This window comes from Typha latifolia, chromosome 5 (assembly GCF_019914945.1).
Source record: "Typha latifolia isolate L0001 chromosome 5, TyphaL0001v2, whole genome shotgun sequence".
Lineage (NCBI taxonomy): Eukaryota > Viridiplantae > Streptophyta > Magnoliopsida > Poales > Typhaceae > Typha > Typha latifolia.
Genome location: NC_133090.1, coordinates 11,058,588 through 11,076,528, shown reverse-complemented (window position 1 = coordinate 11,076,528; position 17,941 = coordinate 11,058,588). Strand labels below are relative to the sequence as shown.

The window sequence follows — 17,941 nt, the reverse complement described above, 5'->3', positions numbered from 1 at the left end:
TTTCAAACAATGATGACCGTGCCGTGACACTTGTCGCTGTGCTGTAAAAAAGAGAGAGAAAAAAAAAGGGATTCTCACCTTCATCGTTGCTGTCGCCAATTGCCGCTCGCGTCGGGTGTGAGCTCGAGCGCAGGGGCATGCTGGTCAGCACTTACCGTGTTGGCGGCATACCGGCACGTGGCACGAGGAGTCCCATACGGCAAATGCCCCCATTTTATTATTATTATATTTAATATTTTTATATTCTAGCTCTTTTACTGTTCTTGAAATTTAACTTTATTAGATAATTTGTTTACCCAAAATCTTATGCTGTTAAATAATTGATTAATAGTTTATATCACACTTAATAATGTCTGTCAGATTTTTATTATAATAATATAATTAGTAGAATTAGTCCAATAACTTATTGTTAAAATAAAAACCACACGAAATAATCAATTTTTATAAAGTATTTACAGTTTTTTTTTTCAAAACATCTAAAAGAGTCAATCATATAAAATAAGACAAAAACATAGATAATAATATAATAGAAATAAAATTTATAAATAGATTTAGTGCTGACTCTTTGTTGGTTACTATTGGACGCATACTGAACTATTAAATTGTATAATAATAGACACAAAATGTAGGGTGTTATCTACAAATTTCCCAGTAAAGAAAGCAAACACATTCACCGGGTACGATATTGTGCTGCGGTAGCAGCATCTCTTCGATACTTTTCCCACTCTCTCTTCCACACCCCCACTCTTCTTCTCTCAGGAAGGAAGGAAGAGATCTGATTCTAGAACAAGCGAAGCGAGGGAAGTAGGAGAAGAGGAGATCGATTCTTCCGTCTAACCTAGAGATCTGAATCAAATCAAGAAGAGAGAGAGGAGAGATGAACGGAGGAGGAGAGGGGAAGGAGGAGGAGGAGGAGGGCGGATGGTTCATCTACGGCTTCGTGGCTCGGGGGACGATGGTTCTCGCGGAGTACACGGAGTTCACCGGAAACTTCCCGGCGATCGCCGAGCGATGCCTCCAGAAGCTTCCGTCCTCCAACAACCGCTTTACCTACGCGTGCGATCACCACACCTTCAACTTCCTCGTCCACGACGGATATGGTGCGAATCGATCTTAGAACTAGTTTTCCGTGTGTGAATGTGGATTGAGATCTCCTTTCTTTAGATGCAAAGGCTATATCTTTTTATTGTTAGGAGGTGGATTGATGTAGTTGTTACGGATGAGCAAATTGACATAGATGATGAGCAATTGACATAGATTAGTGGTTCTCTGACCTTGGTTCTTCAACCAAGCATCAGAATGATATGAAGTAACTTAAGAGATCTGTAAGGCATAGTGTAAACTATTTGTAAAACTAAACTTTTTTATGCATGCATATATATATATACAAAAATCTTATGTATATTCATATGGAACCGTGTTGGTTTGGTGAAACTCTAGGTGTACACTATTCATCAAGTAGCCTAATTTTCTTAGAGGAGTAAAATTGTAGAGATAGAAGAGTTCAAGAATAGATTTGCCATTATGGGCAACCATAGAAGAGTAGATAATTGCAAATTTCTATAGTTAGGGTTAGACCTGCCAATTATTTAGGATTTAACGATAATTGTTTGCTTAGATGTACTCCTAAAATTAAAAGTCATACGACACTAAAGCATGCACTGTGTCCTGCTATACTATACTGTTTTTTGTTTTGTACGTTTTATAACTCCATTTATTCCAGTGTAGGATTTATACGTGGATATACTTACATTAGTTTAGCATATCAATATGTGTTGTCCTTGAATGCTATTTGGGCAAAGAACAAAGATGGTTCTTGGAGTTCCCTCTTGAACTTCTGTAGCTGTTTTTTGGCTAGGGAATAACAAACTTGTAAATTCACCTTAGATAAGATAGTTGATAGGCCACTAATTCTACTGCATTTATTGAAAAACTTGGTCTTAATACTCTTGCTTGATCTTTAGAATGGTAGGGACCTGGTAATAATTTGCAGTTGCCAGTCCGATACTTGACGAAGCTCTTCTTCTTTGATCTTTTGCAGCATATTGTGTTGTTGCAAAGGAATCTGCCCAAAAACATGTCTCCCTAGCCTTTCTAGAGCGGTTAAAGGCGGACTTTAGAAAGAGATATGGTGGTGGAAAGGCTGATACTGCAATTGCTAAAAGTCTTAATAAAGAATTCGGGTATAACAGTCATGATAGTTTACTTTATTAATGAAATTATTCTTTTCTTCTCCTATCATTATGTTTCTATGCTTATATTGTATTTTCCGATGCAGTCCAGTCATAAAGGAGCATATGCAATATATTATTGAACATGCAGAAGAGATAGAGAAGCTTTTGAAAGTGAAGGCGCAAGTTTCAGAAGTTAAAAGCATAATGTTAGACAACATAGAGAAGGTAGTCACAGATATATTTCACATTTCTTCAATTTTAAGAGGTTACACATGCATTTGCAAGAGTAAATCTTCTTTTGCTATAGTTCTTTTTTTGATCTAAGGACTCTCTTCAAGTTGGCATTTAAAAATTGGGTGTTTTGCCAATCTATCACTTGACTTATCCTCACTTTTAAGCTGTAGTTGCAAAAAACCACCTATCCTCTTCCATCCATTTGGTTATTGAAAAAGCTTGGTAAACTCCAGGTTAAATTGACATGATTTAAAAGGTAAAGAAGAATTAGCCTTATTTGGGGGAAGGAGTAAGCTTAAGGGAAGAGTACTTGACACTATATTGGTTAATAACTTAATATGTAAGGAGGTGATATATGGTGTGAATCTTCCCTGTGAACTGACTGAGCCTGATCGTAACTAACCAGAGGTGGTTTTGTAACCATAACTAGAAATGTTGTGAATTTCTAAACACTTCAACTTAAGTGTTTAATGCAGGTGGTGGCGATTTGAAAAAGAAAATTTAGAAATTATATATCTAATGTTGCTCTTATATTAGAATTTCTTCTTTTAAATTCTATGTCCTCATGAATAGTTTGAGGTCCACAATAGGACTATTACTGCAATCATTTCTGTTCTCTAGATTTGAGTCTTGTAAGATGAAGGTGGAACGACAAAAGCCATATAGCTGCACATGTTGGTTAGACGTCAAACTTTAGCTTATTACTGATTTTATTTTTTCACACAATATGATCCATTCATATAATTCTTAAATGTTAGATGTTGTGAACTCCAGAAATATATTATGTTATATTGGCCATTAGTTTGTATTGAACTGTTGTCAATTGCTGGACTGTTTCAAGTTAATGAGAGTCAGGTAAAGCTAGGTTGGTATCAGCTGGTGGTTGAATGTGTCTTTTTATGTGAACCCCGAGGAGTGTTATTAGGTTGTTAGTTGCTTAGTGTTTTTGAATCAAAGAGCTATATCCAGAGAGCTCATTAGAATAGTAGAGTTAACTTATTGGCCTTCAGATGGATTGGGGTGATATTATGTGTCTGTAGGCACTGAATGGAAGATTAAAGTCGGAAATACTGAGCACAATGGTGAATGGTGATAACAAAAAATCAACCAATTTGAGAATGGATGGGAGTCTAAGTCACTAAAGGTCTGATGCTACATGCGAGAAATGGAGTCCCTTTTAGTACTTGTTGCTTGGTCTCAAAACTTTGTTGTTTGAGATTGTTATATCAATTGAGCAACAGTTCATTTGTTTCCTTTTGTTTTCTGTGAACCACTTTGGAATTTTTTGAATGGATTCATGGTTGACGCATTCAGTTCTCGCTTGAGCTAAGATCCATGAATGTACTAACTCAAACTCGTAATGAACTTCAGATTGACAACTCTCTTTATTTGTGGCAAAAATAAGATGCATGAAGTTGCTGTCCCTAAGATCATTTATTCATACACGAATCTGGCAATATATAAATAGCAGCTATAAATTCTGTAACATTTTGATAGATTAATGTGATGACTCATATATCATTTTTTTGTAAAGTATCTGCGACTTCAAATTTGTTTCTATTGATACATATGTGCGCACATATATATCAATAGTATTGAAGGTAATTAAGGCAATTAAGGCAAGTTTCCATCCCTTTCTTAAATAGTATGTGCATATCAACAACCATTTAGTATAAGGATGTAGTTATGAATATATACCCCAAATATATGATTTACATAACATGTAAGCTTTACTATCATGGAAATTCTACTTTGCATAACTACTTCGATATCATCTTGTTGCACTTCTTTACGTTTTATTGATTTCTGCAAATATGTCTTGCCTTTTAGGCTGTTGACCGTGGGGAGAAGCTGAGTAATCTTGAAGATAAGGCTTCTGATTTACGTAGTCAGGTTTTTTTTTAAAAAAATCTATGAAATAAATTACTTTCTATTTGTAATATCTTATAGTCAACTAATGATTTTATTTCATCTGTTTAGGCTCAAGATTTTAAGAAACAGGGGACAAAGGTGCGTAAAAAGATGTGGTTGCAGAACATGAAAATCAAGCTGGTAGTTCTTTCAATTCTCTTGATTCTAGTCTTCATTATTTGGATGTCTGTCTGCCATGGATTGGACTGCACGAAGCAAGAAAACTGAAAAAAGAAAAATCAGTGGCCTAGTATAAATGGAATCTATGCATCAGCTTTAAAGGGAGTTGCACAAATGAGATCTTGTTGGTGAGTTCAAGCCCTAATCTTCGCGCATTAAGTTTTGAATCTTATGGCTTCATTCCAACTGCAAAGGTGGAATAGTATTAGTCCTGGGGGCTTAGTAGTTTGTGAGGGTTGAGTTGTTTCTTCTACATCTTTCAATCCACTTGTCTAACCAATGTGAGATCAATAATAGAGTTAATGGGTCATTCATTTGTATACTTTGTTTATTTGGTAGGAGATAGTGATTTATCACATACTGTCGATAATCAAATATAAAAAATAAAATGTGAAAAAGATAATCTTAAATACAAAATTTTTTACATAAATTTTTTTTAAATTGAATAAAAATTAAGGATTCAAATTTGGATCTAAATTGAGTGCACTCAAACGTCCTGTTCAAGCGGTAGACTAAACAATTGAGTGTAGAATAGTTGTTCCTCTGCATTTAGGTAAAATTTTATATTCTTTCGGCCATCCTGACACTTAATAAGCATTTCAATAATGATGCTAAAATTGTATCGAATACTTCAACTTCAAAATTAATCTTCTATTTTAATATTCTTCATTAAATATTTTATATATTTTATAAATATAAATTATATTTTAAAATATAATTTGACAATTATATAAGTATAAAAAAAAATCTAATACAACTTTCTGACACCGAAACTAAGCGGTTCTAATTTTTACTGTTAACTTGTGTGAAAGCTATCATTACCAGCAAAGCAGCTGCTTAAAAGAAATAGAGACTTTCTGATCTTGTTTTCTTTAATTACAAGTGGAATAATTACCCAATTACCTGAAATTTTTATGGACTCAAGTAGAGTGTTTTTTTTTTCTCCCTATCTGTAAGTTGATATATCTTAAATTGTCCATTTCTCTTTGAAGGCATAGTTGTCAAAAACCTCATGTATATTGCTATCAGGAATTCGTCTATTTAGAAAGGCTTCTATTTATATTTTCTTCTTCATGTCCACAGTCCACCGATATATAAATAAAATTATATGGACCAATTTTAAGAATCTACAAACAATGTCCATAAATGTATATGGGCAAATTTTATTTGACACCTTGTGGTTAGACCTAAAATCAAAGTACATTCCCATATGTCTGATTTGTATCACCAGGATACCCCCTTGGTGTGAAATTGATATGAAATGGTTAATTTTTCTATCTAAATGATCCAAAAGCAAATGAAAACTGTTATGAAGCAGTTGAGGGAATAAACTACAGCAAAAATAATAATAAAATTAAATTAAATTAAAAATCCTGATTTTGTGAATTGGAATCTGTACTGTTTTAATCTCATCTGCTTAAATCCTACTGATCATATTCTCTTTAGGATGTGATCAGGAAACATATGATTGATCCATTGATGTGCATTCCCAGATGCATTGGCCTACAGGCCTAACACTAAATCCATGTTCTTTTCTTGTATACAACAAAATCAAATCTTATAAATTTACTCAATAGATGCAAATCTCTATAAGGATATTGTGGTGTATTAGACTCATGTTTTGTATCTCAGCTAATGGGGGTATTTGCACCAAAACCATTAAATTTTCAAACCAATAAGATTAGGTTCTTGTATTCAATTCCAATGTAAATTATATGCACTCTATTATGAAAAAAAATGTGTCTAGTATAGAAAATAAAAGCATATCAAAAGTTCAATCTTACTATTACTAAAAGCTAAAGATTTTTTGGTGTAGGTAACCCTAGTTGAAATCACATTATAAAGAGCGAAGTGATAAAAATCAAAATGAAAATATAGACTAAATTATATGTAGACTCCGTGAACTATAATCTAGTATCACTTAAAATCTCTTGAACTTTTATAATCTCAATATGTAGTTGACGAAAAAGTTAATTTATGAAATTACTCTCTATCCTCATGCATATTCAGGCTTTAGAAAAAATGAGAGAGTTTAATAAATATTAAAAGATATAGAGATTTCGAGAGATTGGGAGAGGAAGAAGTGAAATTGAAATCAATATCATTAAAGAACTTATTGGATTGGGATTTGGAGAAAGAAATGTAGGGGCAGTTAGGGAAAATGATGAAAGAAAATGAGAAGAAAAAGATTGGCAAAGATTAAGAAGAAATAGAGTATAAATATATTAATGTAGGTTAAGGGAGGGAGGTGAGGGTACTTCAAAATAAGTATAAATTATATGCATGCTATTCACATGTCAATTTTAGACGGAAAAGTAAATGATAGGCTAACAAAAACAAAATCATTTAAAAATATTTAAATAGTTTTTAGGTGTCCTTGCCTGTTGGTGTTATTTTTTCTTTAAATTTACGAGTTTTTGATTCAATTAGGGGATAATAATTACAAAAGTTTTATACTATTTAAACTATTTTTAAAATTATAATTTTATTTAGTTTGAGACTAAACTCCGAACTCAATTAGTTAGTCTTAATTTTTTAAACAATAAACTTAATTAGATATTTAAAAAATATATATTTATTTACTAAACTAATTTAAGAATTCTTAAACTCAAGCGAACAAGGCTAAGAGATAGCGGTGAATTTATCGGTATCCCAATAAGTTGAAAATAATATTATTATTTTATATAAATTGCTGTTTGAAAATATTTTGAACAAAAATGTAATTTAGAAAATACTTTTCCAGACCTCTGAGCTAATATTATTTTTCACATATATTTTCTAATTTTCTTTTACAGCATAGGAAGTCTCCGAACTAATTAATTTTTCTGATGTAATAAGTTTGTATAGTAATTATTTATTTATTTAAGAGGTACACGTGGATATTTTTTTTAGTTTAAATAATTTTTTTAAAAATATACGTAAAAAGTAGAATTATCCTTATATTTAATTAGTTGGTATTTATCCCTAAAATAAACAGAGGAGGTTCGCTTATAAATTATAATATATAGCGAGCAAACGAACCCAACAACAACAAGAAGCCACTACACGGCAAAGAGAGATGGCAGCGGTCGCGACCCTGAGAGCTCTTCGAAACCGCTCGATCTCTTCCTTTGCGCAATTCCCCACCTCGATTCACCCATCCATCCACAGATTCGTAAGTGATTCATACTGTTCTCTTCCCAAATCATTCGAGATTCGGGGTTGCTTTTGATGCATACGAGTTGTTTGTGTTCGTTGGTGATCGCATTGAGGAGTTTTGCATTATCTCCGATTTCGTGCGGGATGAGATATTAAATTTTGAAGCTTGATTGTTAGATTCTGTTCTCGTATAGGAAGTGCAAAACTTGAACGATTTTTTTTTTTTTTGTTGTTGACATGTTTGCAACTTAGAACTGCTTGAAGGACACCTTTATTCACGGAGGTGGGTTGTAGCGAATATACCTGCAAAGGAGCGTTTTAGATGTCAGAATGAGGGGGCTTGCAATAAGGCTAATATTGGAATTTATCCATGTGTTTCGTCTTGTAATTTTGACTCTTTGTCTGAAGGTTCCTTTCTGGAGATGTTCATTTGCTATTTCATTCATTTTATATATTTATTTATAATTCATAGTACAGTTCCTAAGTCCATATCTGCATGCTTAATGTTATATATTATCCAATTTCTAGTCCTAAACTTTGGTGGAGCAGAAGGGTTGCGCTAGATAACTCGACAACTAAGGACGACTTATATTCTCTTTTGCCTTTTTTTTTCTGATAACTTTCTCTCTTCAGATTTTTCAATTATGAATTTCGTAGGGGAGCTACAAGGTGACTTTTGTGTATAGATGGTGAGAAGGCCACATCTGACCGATTATAGTAGGATCTACTTTGGCAAATTGATAAGGCGGCTTATATACATTAGAATCTCCCTACTAGATGCATTTTCTTCCGTGGGGTTACATGGGCTTGCATGTTTTGGGTGGAAATTTCCTACCTTTCTAATGATAAGTAAACTTTATGATGCCATTCTATATTTTATTTCTCCCTTCATGTCTTGTGTTGTATCTTGGTTCCTCGTCTATTATCAGAATTCCCTTATCAAGTAGTTCTTTTTTTCTTCTAATACTAAGCTGAAACAACATTTTGCTGTGTTTAATTATGTATATATTTAGATAAGCACATTGGTCATAGCGGAACATGAAGGTGGATTTGTGAAGCCATCATCTTTGAGTGCATTAGCAGCTGCAGAGGCTATTACAAAAGAAAATTCAGTATCTGTTCTGTTGGGTGGATCAGGATCAACCCTTCAAAAAGCTGCTTCACATGCTGCATCGAGTCATCCATTGATCTCTGAGGTACCAACTATTTTACTATTCCTTATTTACATCATTTTGTTAATTTGATTCCTCATCTATAGTCATTCTTAAGATAAATATTTACTATTAAGTTATATTCTCTTGGTTTATCCAAATGAATTTCTATGTTTTGGGGTAACCCAAGAATTAGAAGGTTTACTAGTAGCTTCTAACCTTTGTCCAAGGTGAATAATATAAGACTATATGTTGCAAATAATTTTTTCGGTTCCTTCACCATGGTGCCCTTCCATGATATGTTATTCAGCCTAATTTACCAGTAGTTGAGCATTTAATACTCAAAGGATCAGTGGTGGAGTTCAGAGTGTTAAGACTGAGGCATTCTGGGGCCTCTTTGTTTATAAATCTATAAGTAACATGCACTTGAAAGTTGATAATGAGGATTGAGGAGTTATTGTGAAATTTAATCTGAGAAAGATAACCTTTTCAATAAATTCATACCTTTGATGCCAACTATGAAATAAGCTGAAAAACAAAGAAATTATGAAATGTAGGTTCTTAATAATGAGTTTGGAGCAAAATTATATCAGTTTGGTCAGTTTCAGCTTAAAGAGGAAGGATTTAGGCTAGAACCATGAACCACAAGGGCTACATATTGATTACGGCGGGAACTTCTGACCATGTTTTTTCTTACTAAGCTTTTGGCAAGACCTGCATTGTTTTAAAAGGTATTTGAGCTTCTTGAGTTGGTTTGTCGGGATTTGTATCTTATAGTATTTTTATTTGGTCCAAAATTCAAATACTCTCCTTTTGATAGTCTCTTCCTCTTCTCCCCATTGTTTGCTATAATAAGCTACTGCAATAAATCTGGTGGTCTCTTTTCACCTTGCCAAGAAATATATGGAGAACGTTACCCCCATGGATGTCAGGATCATTTCATGGCTGACAACTTCTCATAAATTACACAGGAAGAATATTATGACGAAAGGAGTAGTATGAAATATGAATTACAATATGTTTATTATGTTTAGAAGAGGAAGACACCATTGATCACTTATTTGTCCCATGCACTTATTTCAGAAACTAATTCTTAATATTATCTCGGACCTTCATTTACATCAGTGGCCTTCATCTGTCAAAGAGTTTTGGACAGATTGTAGAAATAAGTATTTTAAACAGAAACTTAGAAAGAGTTGGGACATGTTAATATCACTGACTTGGTGAAAAATTTGGAAGAACAGGATTGCCAGAATTTTCAAGAAGAAGGCTCTAAAGACATCTGGCTTTGAGCTGGAACTTTCACCTCTGTTGGGAGTCGTGTTGCCTATTGTCCTGAAAAAAAGTTATTTATCCCCCCTTCTCTCTCTCTCTTTCTCTGAAGTATGCAGATTTTTAACATATATTAATCTAACTGAGATCATTTCTTACCTTTTATTATAAGAATAAAGAGAAGTAATCTTTCATATGTATCAGTCTTTGCTTGTTAGGATGTTCCTATTATTGTGACTAATGTAGATGTCAATTTGGTTGACCTGTCTTTTGTTTTTTCGCTGGTATAATTGAATTATCAATGCTACTCGATCATATCCGAGTCCAAATATACAAATACTGTACAACAAACATATTAGCATACAAAAACTAAACACATTGGATCCATTAGATTTCTTTATGGAGCACTATTTCCCATTTTGTCCGATTGTAATTAAGCTACTATTAGTTAATGCTCTACTAAATTGACGTGTTTTGTTGTTTGGTGAACTTATCTTTTTAACTCTTTGGAAACGTCCAACGTAATTCCTTCTTATACTTTATTATCCACTTCGACTTCAGCTAAAATGGGACTGCACTACGTCCTTGACATCTTCCACATGCCTTATACCTATATGTTTTATGGACAATCAAGATGAGGTTTTGAGAATCCTGAGATGCAATCAATGTTTGCAAACGTTTTAAATCTTATTTCCAAGTTTTAACAAATTTGTATTCTAACTAATATTTTTGTATATTTTGGGCACTAGATTATCTTCAAACTTTTGGCAATGAGAAGCCGAGAACTAATCATTTGGATGGCATGCTCATACAGTTATAGTTGTCTTCTATGGCTCAATAAATATCAGTTGTTTTCTCTGTTGTTCCATCTCCCGTCTTCAGCTTATATATATTTGTAATCGTTGTAAGATATTTTTGTTGGACACAACCAACCATGGTTGCACTCTTCTCATCATACACATTGACCAAGGAAGTATAAGCGAGGCTACACTGCCTGGCCTAACAAAGATACTATTTGAGCTGATCTGACCTATATCCTTTAGATCATTTACCTGCTTTACTGTACTAGAAATGACATCCTTTCAGTTACCAGAGGTACACAAGTAAAAGGTCTCTAAATAGTGTTGCAACATGGTTTTGTTCACTAGATTAACGGCTTGCCTACTTATTATCGGCTGATTCTCCTACAGGTTCTTGTTGCTGATTTAGATATATTGGAACATCCTTTAGCTGAATCTTGGGCTGAACTTGTTCATTCCATTCAGCGGAAAGGTGGTTATTCTCATATAGTATCTGCTTCAACTTCATTTGGGAAGAATGTGATTCCACGTGCTGCAGCTCTTCTTGATGTTTCTCCTATTACTGATGTCATTGGTATTGCTGAGCCACGGGTATTTGTGAGGTTCAGTACTGCTCATCTTTGTACTTGATTTTGTGATTTAGCATGTAAATGGTGGTCCAGCTTGTTAGGCACTGTGTTTAGATATTCTTTCATAGAATTCGAGCTTGCACATCTGAATATTCTTCCTTTTCCATTTTGTGAATTATTTTGGTCATCATAGATTCTTCTCAGTGGCCCTTTAATATTTAAATTTTTTTGGTATTTTCTTGGAAGTTCTGTATCGCTGTCATTTGCATTCCTTCTTGTACTCTCGTCATGTATCATAGATGTTATTGATGAATTTTTTATTATTATGTAACATACTAACATGTCTATTTGAAATTTTCAGACCAATATATGCTGGAAATGCACTTTGTACTGTACGATATACTGGTCAGGATCCTTGTATCGTGACTGTTAGATCGACATCTTTCCCCTATCATATCAACTTGACTGATGCAGAAGCAAGATCTGCACCCATCACCCAGGTTGATCTCTCTTTCTTCAGTGAAGGTTTGTTTAATACTTTAGCCTTTTCACTGTATTTTCTTTAAGAGATTAACATGGGTTATTGCAGTAGTATTAGTATGTCTATTACTAAAATTCCTTCTTGCATTTTCAATTTATTTGCTAATTTTGATCATGCTGAAGAATATTGGTGTGACTTTGATTCTTTTCTTTTTTTGTCAGTGATTTTAGAAAAACTTACTAATAACATCATTACAACATCATTTTTCTTTACGAGGGCTTACTTGGTGTGATGGCTTGTTTACTAAAGCTAAGGGTACATACCATCTTTCTTTACCAAACCCTGCAATTGTAGAATCCTTGGGCATTTGGATGCCCTTTAGTTTTCTTTAAGGGGGCGAATGGCATGCAAGCTAGAATATAACTATATATTGCCGATAATCTTATCTCCATGAAGGAAAAAAACTGAGTGAGAAGATTTTTAGGTCTCTTGCCCTGTTTAGCACCTAGTTCTGAGGAGATTGTGAGCAAATGGTGCCTCCTTGACTCATGAGGATATTCTTGAGTTCACTACATTCAAATTTTCTATGTATTATTTATCTACATTAAATCTAATGAACTTGCATTTATATCAAGGTCAGTGTATTGAATGGCGATTGCCGGTGGTAGACGGTCACCCCACTGCGTAGCACTTAGGAAGAATCCGGGCGCCAAAGCAGTCTAACATTTTTAATATATAAAAAATAAAAAAAAATTATATATGATATATATTATATATTAATAGAACATATATAAAAATTTTAATCAACCATAATAACAAAAAATCACAAATTTATGTATATTTATGTGTATGTGTATATATATATATAATGGAGCATGATACCTTATCTCATTATTTCTCCTCTCCACATAGGGAACCCATAATGCTTTGAAAAGATAAATGGTGGATTCTTAAAGCAAAGAGAGTGAAAAGGAGATATGGGTTCCTAAAACAGAAAGAGACTTCTCTCTATATTAGGAACCTACAATGCTTTGAAAAGAAAAGTGGTGGGTTCCCAAGGTAGAGAGAGAAAATGAGAAGTGGGTTCCCAAGGCCAAAATGAAGAAGAAGAAGAAGAAGAAGAAGAAGAAGAAGAAGAAGGAAAGGACGAGGAATGGCAGCCTGCTCGCCATTTCTAGGTCGCCTAAGTGCATGGTGGGGTGGCTGGCTTGCCACCCCGCCATGATGGACACCTTTAAAAATAGTAATTAAAGTTTCTAGTTCCGATCGATTCCGATCCCATTCTGAAACCAATTTATTAATTTGTTTCAGTAAGGTATCGGCTGGATTGATCGATACCTGATCCAGATCGAGCGAGTTTCGGCCGAAACAAACTGAGAGAGAGAGAGAGAGAGACTAGTACAAGATGCATCTCATCTCTCAACGAGCTCCTCCTCTAACGAAGTCCTCCGATGCTGATCTATCAAAATAGAAGTCCGGCAAGCTCCTCCTCTAGCACTGCACTCGTGATTCCCTCCCTTTTCTTTATTTTTGATTCTTTTAGGGATTTTCCATTTCTCTCTCTGGTGATCCACTCCGACATTATCTCTATCTCCTCCAACATACATTCCCACCACTCTCTCACTCCCTTTTGCTCTCCTGTTTTCTTTTCTTCCTCTCAATTGTGCAGCAATATAGAGAACGAAAGGGAGAATAGTGGATGAGTGAGAGCGAAAGTAAGAGAGGGGACGACTAAGTAGGAGCTCCTCTGACTGACAGTGAGAGTGGGGGAAGAGATGGAGTGGAAGAGAGAGTGGGCGTGTGGGACTGGTAGAGAGAGTGAGCAGGAGAGATTTTTTATTACATAAAAATTATAAAAATTGTTTTAAAATACAAAGAAATCTTAATTTTTTTAAATGACAAAATATAAGTATAAATTGCTAGCCTCAAAGAAACTTTGCTCTCTACATGGGAAATTCATCCTATTGTCAATAATGTTGCATTTATGTGGTTCTAATTTTTTAGTATCGGTACTAATTTGCTGAAGCATATTCTACATTCTAGTTGATGTTAATACCTCTACTTTGAGGTTTAAGCATTTTGAAATGTAAGATGCTCATGCCTAGAATTGGGTGACCATGCCAAAGGCTTGATTCATGCATCAGTTCTTCCTCTTAAGTTGTCTTTAAATTCTTACTGCGTTATGTCATTACATTGTTGGGTAACAAAATTAAAAAATTTCAAACTTATACAGTTTGATCTTTCTGATTATATATTATGCAGAAACCTTGGGGAAATCGAGGTATTTAATGCTAGCATCTCAAGATACAGAGCGGCCAGATCTAGGAAATGCACGTGTCGTAGTCACAGGGGGCCGGGCATTGAAAAGCACAGAGAACTTCAAAATGTTGGAGAGGCTAGCCGAGAAACTTGGTGCAGCAGGTATCACTTCCAAGTCTTGTTAACAATTTACAAATTACAAATGCATGCCTTGAGAAAAAAGTAACTTTATTTGTAATAAATCAATTATTAAATATCGCATATCAGATAACATGTGAATTGAGGGTGTCAATCAGTTTGATATTTAAGGGATAAGTTAGTTCGAAGCATTTTGTTAGTACAAGTTATTTGATGCCTTTATTTGGATTTTATTTTCTTAGTTATGGCAGCTTTCTGTGGTCTTCGAATTTGATGGAAGCTAGATCTTACTTTTGGCAAAGTTTATTCAGATGTGTATTTCCTTTTCCTTGTAAATATTTCATGCTACCAGCGGCACCCCATAGATGCATGGTGCATCTGACACCAGATCAAAACCAGCTTAGACTGCAAATCAGACAGTCAGCTTTCACATTGATAGGATCTCAAATACTTGCAAGATGCAGTGTACTAATGAGTGCTGGATATTATGTTGTTTCTTTTATGCATTCATGTCTTCTCTGGATAAATTGTCATTGAACTTGGTAAATTCTTTTCCTTCTGATTTTGACTCTCTACCTATGGTTCTGGGCATGTTATGTATTCTTCCAGTTTCTAACTGCAAAAGGGCCACAACTCTCTGTTTATTGTAAAATGTGGTTTACCTGAATTCATCATTTTCCGTAAATGAAAGGGCACCTAAAATTGAAAAACCGTCTGCCTTGGCGGATTAAATAGGTTACTTGTTTATATCCTTTCTAAGCAAAAGGGGATGGCATTTTCCTTAGTGGCAAAAAATATTCATCAAATCTTGTTCATTACACTATTTTGAGCTGTGTTATAAGTATTCACAAATGTTTCTTGAATTATGGTTTAGCTGAAACTTTATTCTTGGGGCTCATATTATTTCATGTATAACTCATGTTGGTGCCTAGTGTAATTCATGTTGTTCTATATTTACAGACTGCTACTTTTCATTTTTGTAGTTGGGGCGACTCGGGCTGCTGTTGATGCAGGATTTGTGCCAAATGACCTCCAGGTATCACTTAGATTATATCGGTTAAATTAATTATGTTATTATGGTTAGATTAGAATCGCTATTTTCCAATGTTTTGCCATTTAGAAGTGTTGATACATTATATCAAAAGGTGTACATGTAGTGCTCCCAAATTAAAGACCTTTTTATTTGGCATTATCTCGTGAGGAGAGCTCAAAGTACCCTACTTCTTTTGGAATGAAATATCTTAGTCTTTAGACCAGAAATTGACCAAGGCACTATTAGTTACTTGGAGACCCTGATTTGTATATCCAGCATTCCTATGGATGTGTCAAGTTTGTAATGATCTCTTATCTCTTGTTTTTCAAAGTGTCTCAGGTTGATCCTTTTAGCTTTTTTTCGTTGTTGATCATTTTTAGTGTTTTAGTGATTTCAAGTAGAAAACTGAGAAATTAATCCTCTTAAATTAAATAGTTCAGGTTAATGATCCTATGCCCTTGATAGGAAAAAGGAATTATAATTAGGGTTTTCTTTTCTTATGAAGACATGGAGGGAAGAAAATGGAACATGAAGGAGATCACATGTTTTCAAGTTGTGTGGTTTTCTTCATAAACAAATGAGTAACCATGCCTTCGTAAATTCATTCCTTGTGCCATTCATGATGGGTCCTTATTTGCCAATCAACAACAGAGAATTATCATTTCAAAGAGGACTTTGGTTTTCTATGTGATCTTGTTATGGACTAGATTGGACTTAGCAATTGTGTTAATGTTGGTGTGGCATTTGGGCTGTGAACTTTGCTAGCATTCCTAGTAATTATCTATTTAGGTATGATTTTTGTTGGATATTTTAATCTGAATAATACCATTCTATTTTTTTTTCACAACTTTATTGATTTCTCATCTGAAATGAAATACAGTATGATTATGTGCTCTTTTCTTTCAATCACTGTCAACATCCTTGTGAAGTTTTTACCTTCTGTAACCAAGCAGAATAAGTGTAGTATACTTGTCTGACCTGGATAGCGGTCTAGTTCTATTAAACCTATTCTACCACTTGTTATAGATAAATTCCTCTTCCCTTTTATGAATCTAATGGCATGTGCCAGCATTATCTATCTGTACAGTTAGATTTGTAATGCATTCCTAACCTTCAAAAGTAGTATGTCATCTCCCCATTATCAGATTTATAGTACTATCCTATTAATGTGATATCATCAATCAATTATTGCAGTAGGAGGACCTAAGGTTCATAAAGATAATAGTATAATCTATGGGCACAGCTACTAAAGTGGAACAAAGTTGCTCAGATGCCATTAACATTCACTCTTCATCTATCTAATATAGAGTAATATCTAGTTTTCTACCATCTCGAAATCATTAATTTCAGCATTTCCCTTTTTACAGTGATGCTAGTTTTTTCTCCCGTAGTATAACAAAGGAATTTCCTGTCAGGTTGGTCAAACTGGAAAGATTGTTGCTCCAGAATTATATATGGCTTTTGGGGTTTCAGGTGCCATACAGCACTTGGCAGGAATGAGAGATTCCAAGGTCATCGTCGCCGTAAACAAAGATGGAGATGCACCCATATTTCAGGTGATGAGAGAACTTGTGATCTGAATAATTTCTGTCTGACTAGGCTTTGGCCACTGTCTGGCATCATCAGAAATTACTGAGATATGTTTATCACTAATTTTCTATGTATACTTGAGTTTGCACCAAGAAAAGAAGAAACTTAGTAATGGAGAATACTGATTACATTTAGGTGGATTATGCTATTTCTGCTCTCATCTATCCACTGCTGATCTTTTAATTGCTTTCCTATTAATATTTTAATGACAGCAGGACTCTCCGCCTTTTATGAATATTTATGATTTTAGTCAGGGGCCCTAGTGAAATAATCATGTAACTAGTAGTCAAAATTGTCACCAAGTTGCTTGGTCAATCACAGTTATAACTTTTAGATGGCATCTCTTGAGGTACCTTTGCATGTGGCACACCCAAGCATGACATAGCACTGCTTTTGGTTTTGCTAATCTTATCTGTAGGTGCAGTAGTATCAGACAGTGGCTTGCACCAATATTATATTTTTATGAATCCTCTTTTCTGGGGTAATGGAAAATGTATACTAACTTGCTCATTTGCTGCATCAATTTTTTCCTTCTTTTTTGCTAATCACATAATATCTAACTACTATGGAGCTTTTTTTGTGGAGTAAATTATCTTTTTCTATACCTCAAACTAGTGATATCGCTGCTTGCAGGTTGCGGATTATGGACTCGTTGCCGATTTGTTTGAGGTGATTCCGGAATTGCTAGAAAAGCTGCCAGAGAAGAAATGATCTTTCTGTTAACAGTTCCTCATTTAACTTTGCTCCCATGTTCTAATTGTGTAAATAAGAAGCAAAATAAAAGCCCTTGCTTTCTTGTGGATAAGATCAAGCTTAAGGGCCCTTCCAACTGTAAATTTAAAGGCACTGTAAAGACTGGCAATCTTGCCATTTTTCTTTCATCATTTTCCCACTCTCTTCTGTTCAAATGAGGGATGGAAGAGCCCTTCCAGAAGTCATTAAGTTAGCATTGATACAACATAGTATTTCTCAAACCTTTATGGGATATGCATAGTATTCCTCTCCCCTTTT

The 17,941-nt window shown here is 34.4% G+C and overlaps 2 protein-coding genes across 2 annotated transcripts; both read left to right on the top strand.

Annotated features, from left to right (window-relative positions):
• The first annotated feature begins 668 nt into the window (after positions 1-668).
• Positions 669-4,819, top strand: LOC140789482 (vesicle-associated membrane protein 724). The gene is made up of 5 exons (XM_073139196.1): positions 669-1,100; positions 2,042-2,183; positions 2,279-2,399; positions 4,239-4,301; positions 4,389-4,819. The coding sequence occupies exons 1-5, from the start codon at positions 878-880 to the stop codon at positions 4,545-4,547; spliced, it is 708 nt and encodes a 235-aa protein (XP_072995297.1). The 5' UTR covers positions 669-877; the 3' UTR covers positions 4,548-4,819.
• A 2,700-nt stretch (positions 4,820-7,519) lies between these two features.
• Positions 7,520-17,936, top strand: LOC140789972 (electron transfer flavoprotein subunit alpha, mitochondrial). The gene is made up of 8 exons (XM_073139917.1): positions 7,520-7,653; positions 8,651-8,833; positions 11,251-11,462; positions 11,791-11,954; positions 14,173-14,331; positions 15,291-15,343; positions 16,756-16,896; positions 17,564-17,936. The coding sequence occupies exons 1-8, from the start codon at positions 7,558-7,560 to the stop codon at positions 17,639-17,641; spliced, it is 1,086 nt and encodes a 361-aa protein (XP_072996018.1). The 5' UTR covers positions 7,520-7,557; the 3' UTR covers positions 17,642-17,936.
• Positions 17,937-17,941: the final 5 nt, after the last annotated feature.

Coding starts and splice junctions, on each gene's coding strand:
- LOC140789482 (XM_073139196.1), top strand. CDS start 878: ATGAACGGAGGAGGAGAGGGGAAGGAGGAGGAGGAGGAGGGCGGATGG. Junction 2,184..2,278: donor AGTCTTAATAAAGAATTCGG/GTATAACAGTCA, acceptor TTTCCGATGCAG/TCCAGTCATAAAGGAGCATA. Junction 4,302..4,388: donor CTTCTGATTTACGTAGTCAG/GTTTTTTTTTAA, acceptor TCATCTGTTTAG/GCTCAAGATTTTAAGAAACA.
- LOC140789972 (XM_073139917.1), top strand. CDS start 7,558: ATGGCAGCGGTCGCGACCCTGAGAGCTCTTCGAAACCGCTCGATCTCT. Junction 11,463..11,790: donor GAGCCACGGGTATTTGTGAG/GTTCAGTACTGC, acceptor TGAAATTTTCAG/ACCAATATATGCTGGAAATG. Junction 16,897..17,563: donor GAGATGCACCCATATTTCAG/GTGATGAGAGAA, acceptor CGCTGCTTGCAG/GTTGCGGATTATGGACTCGT.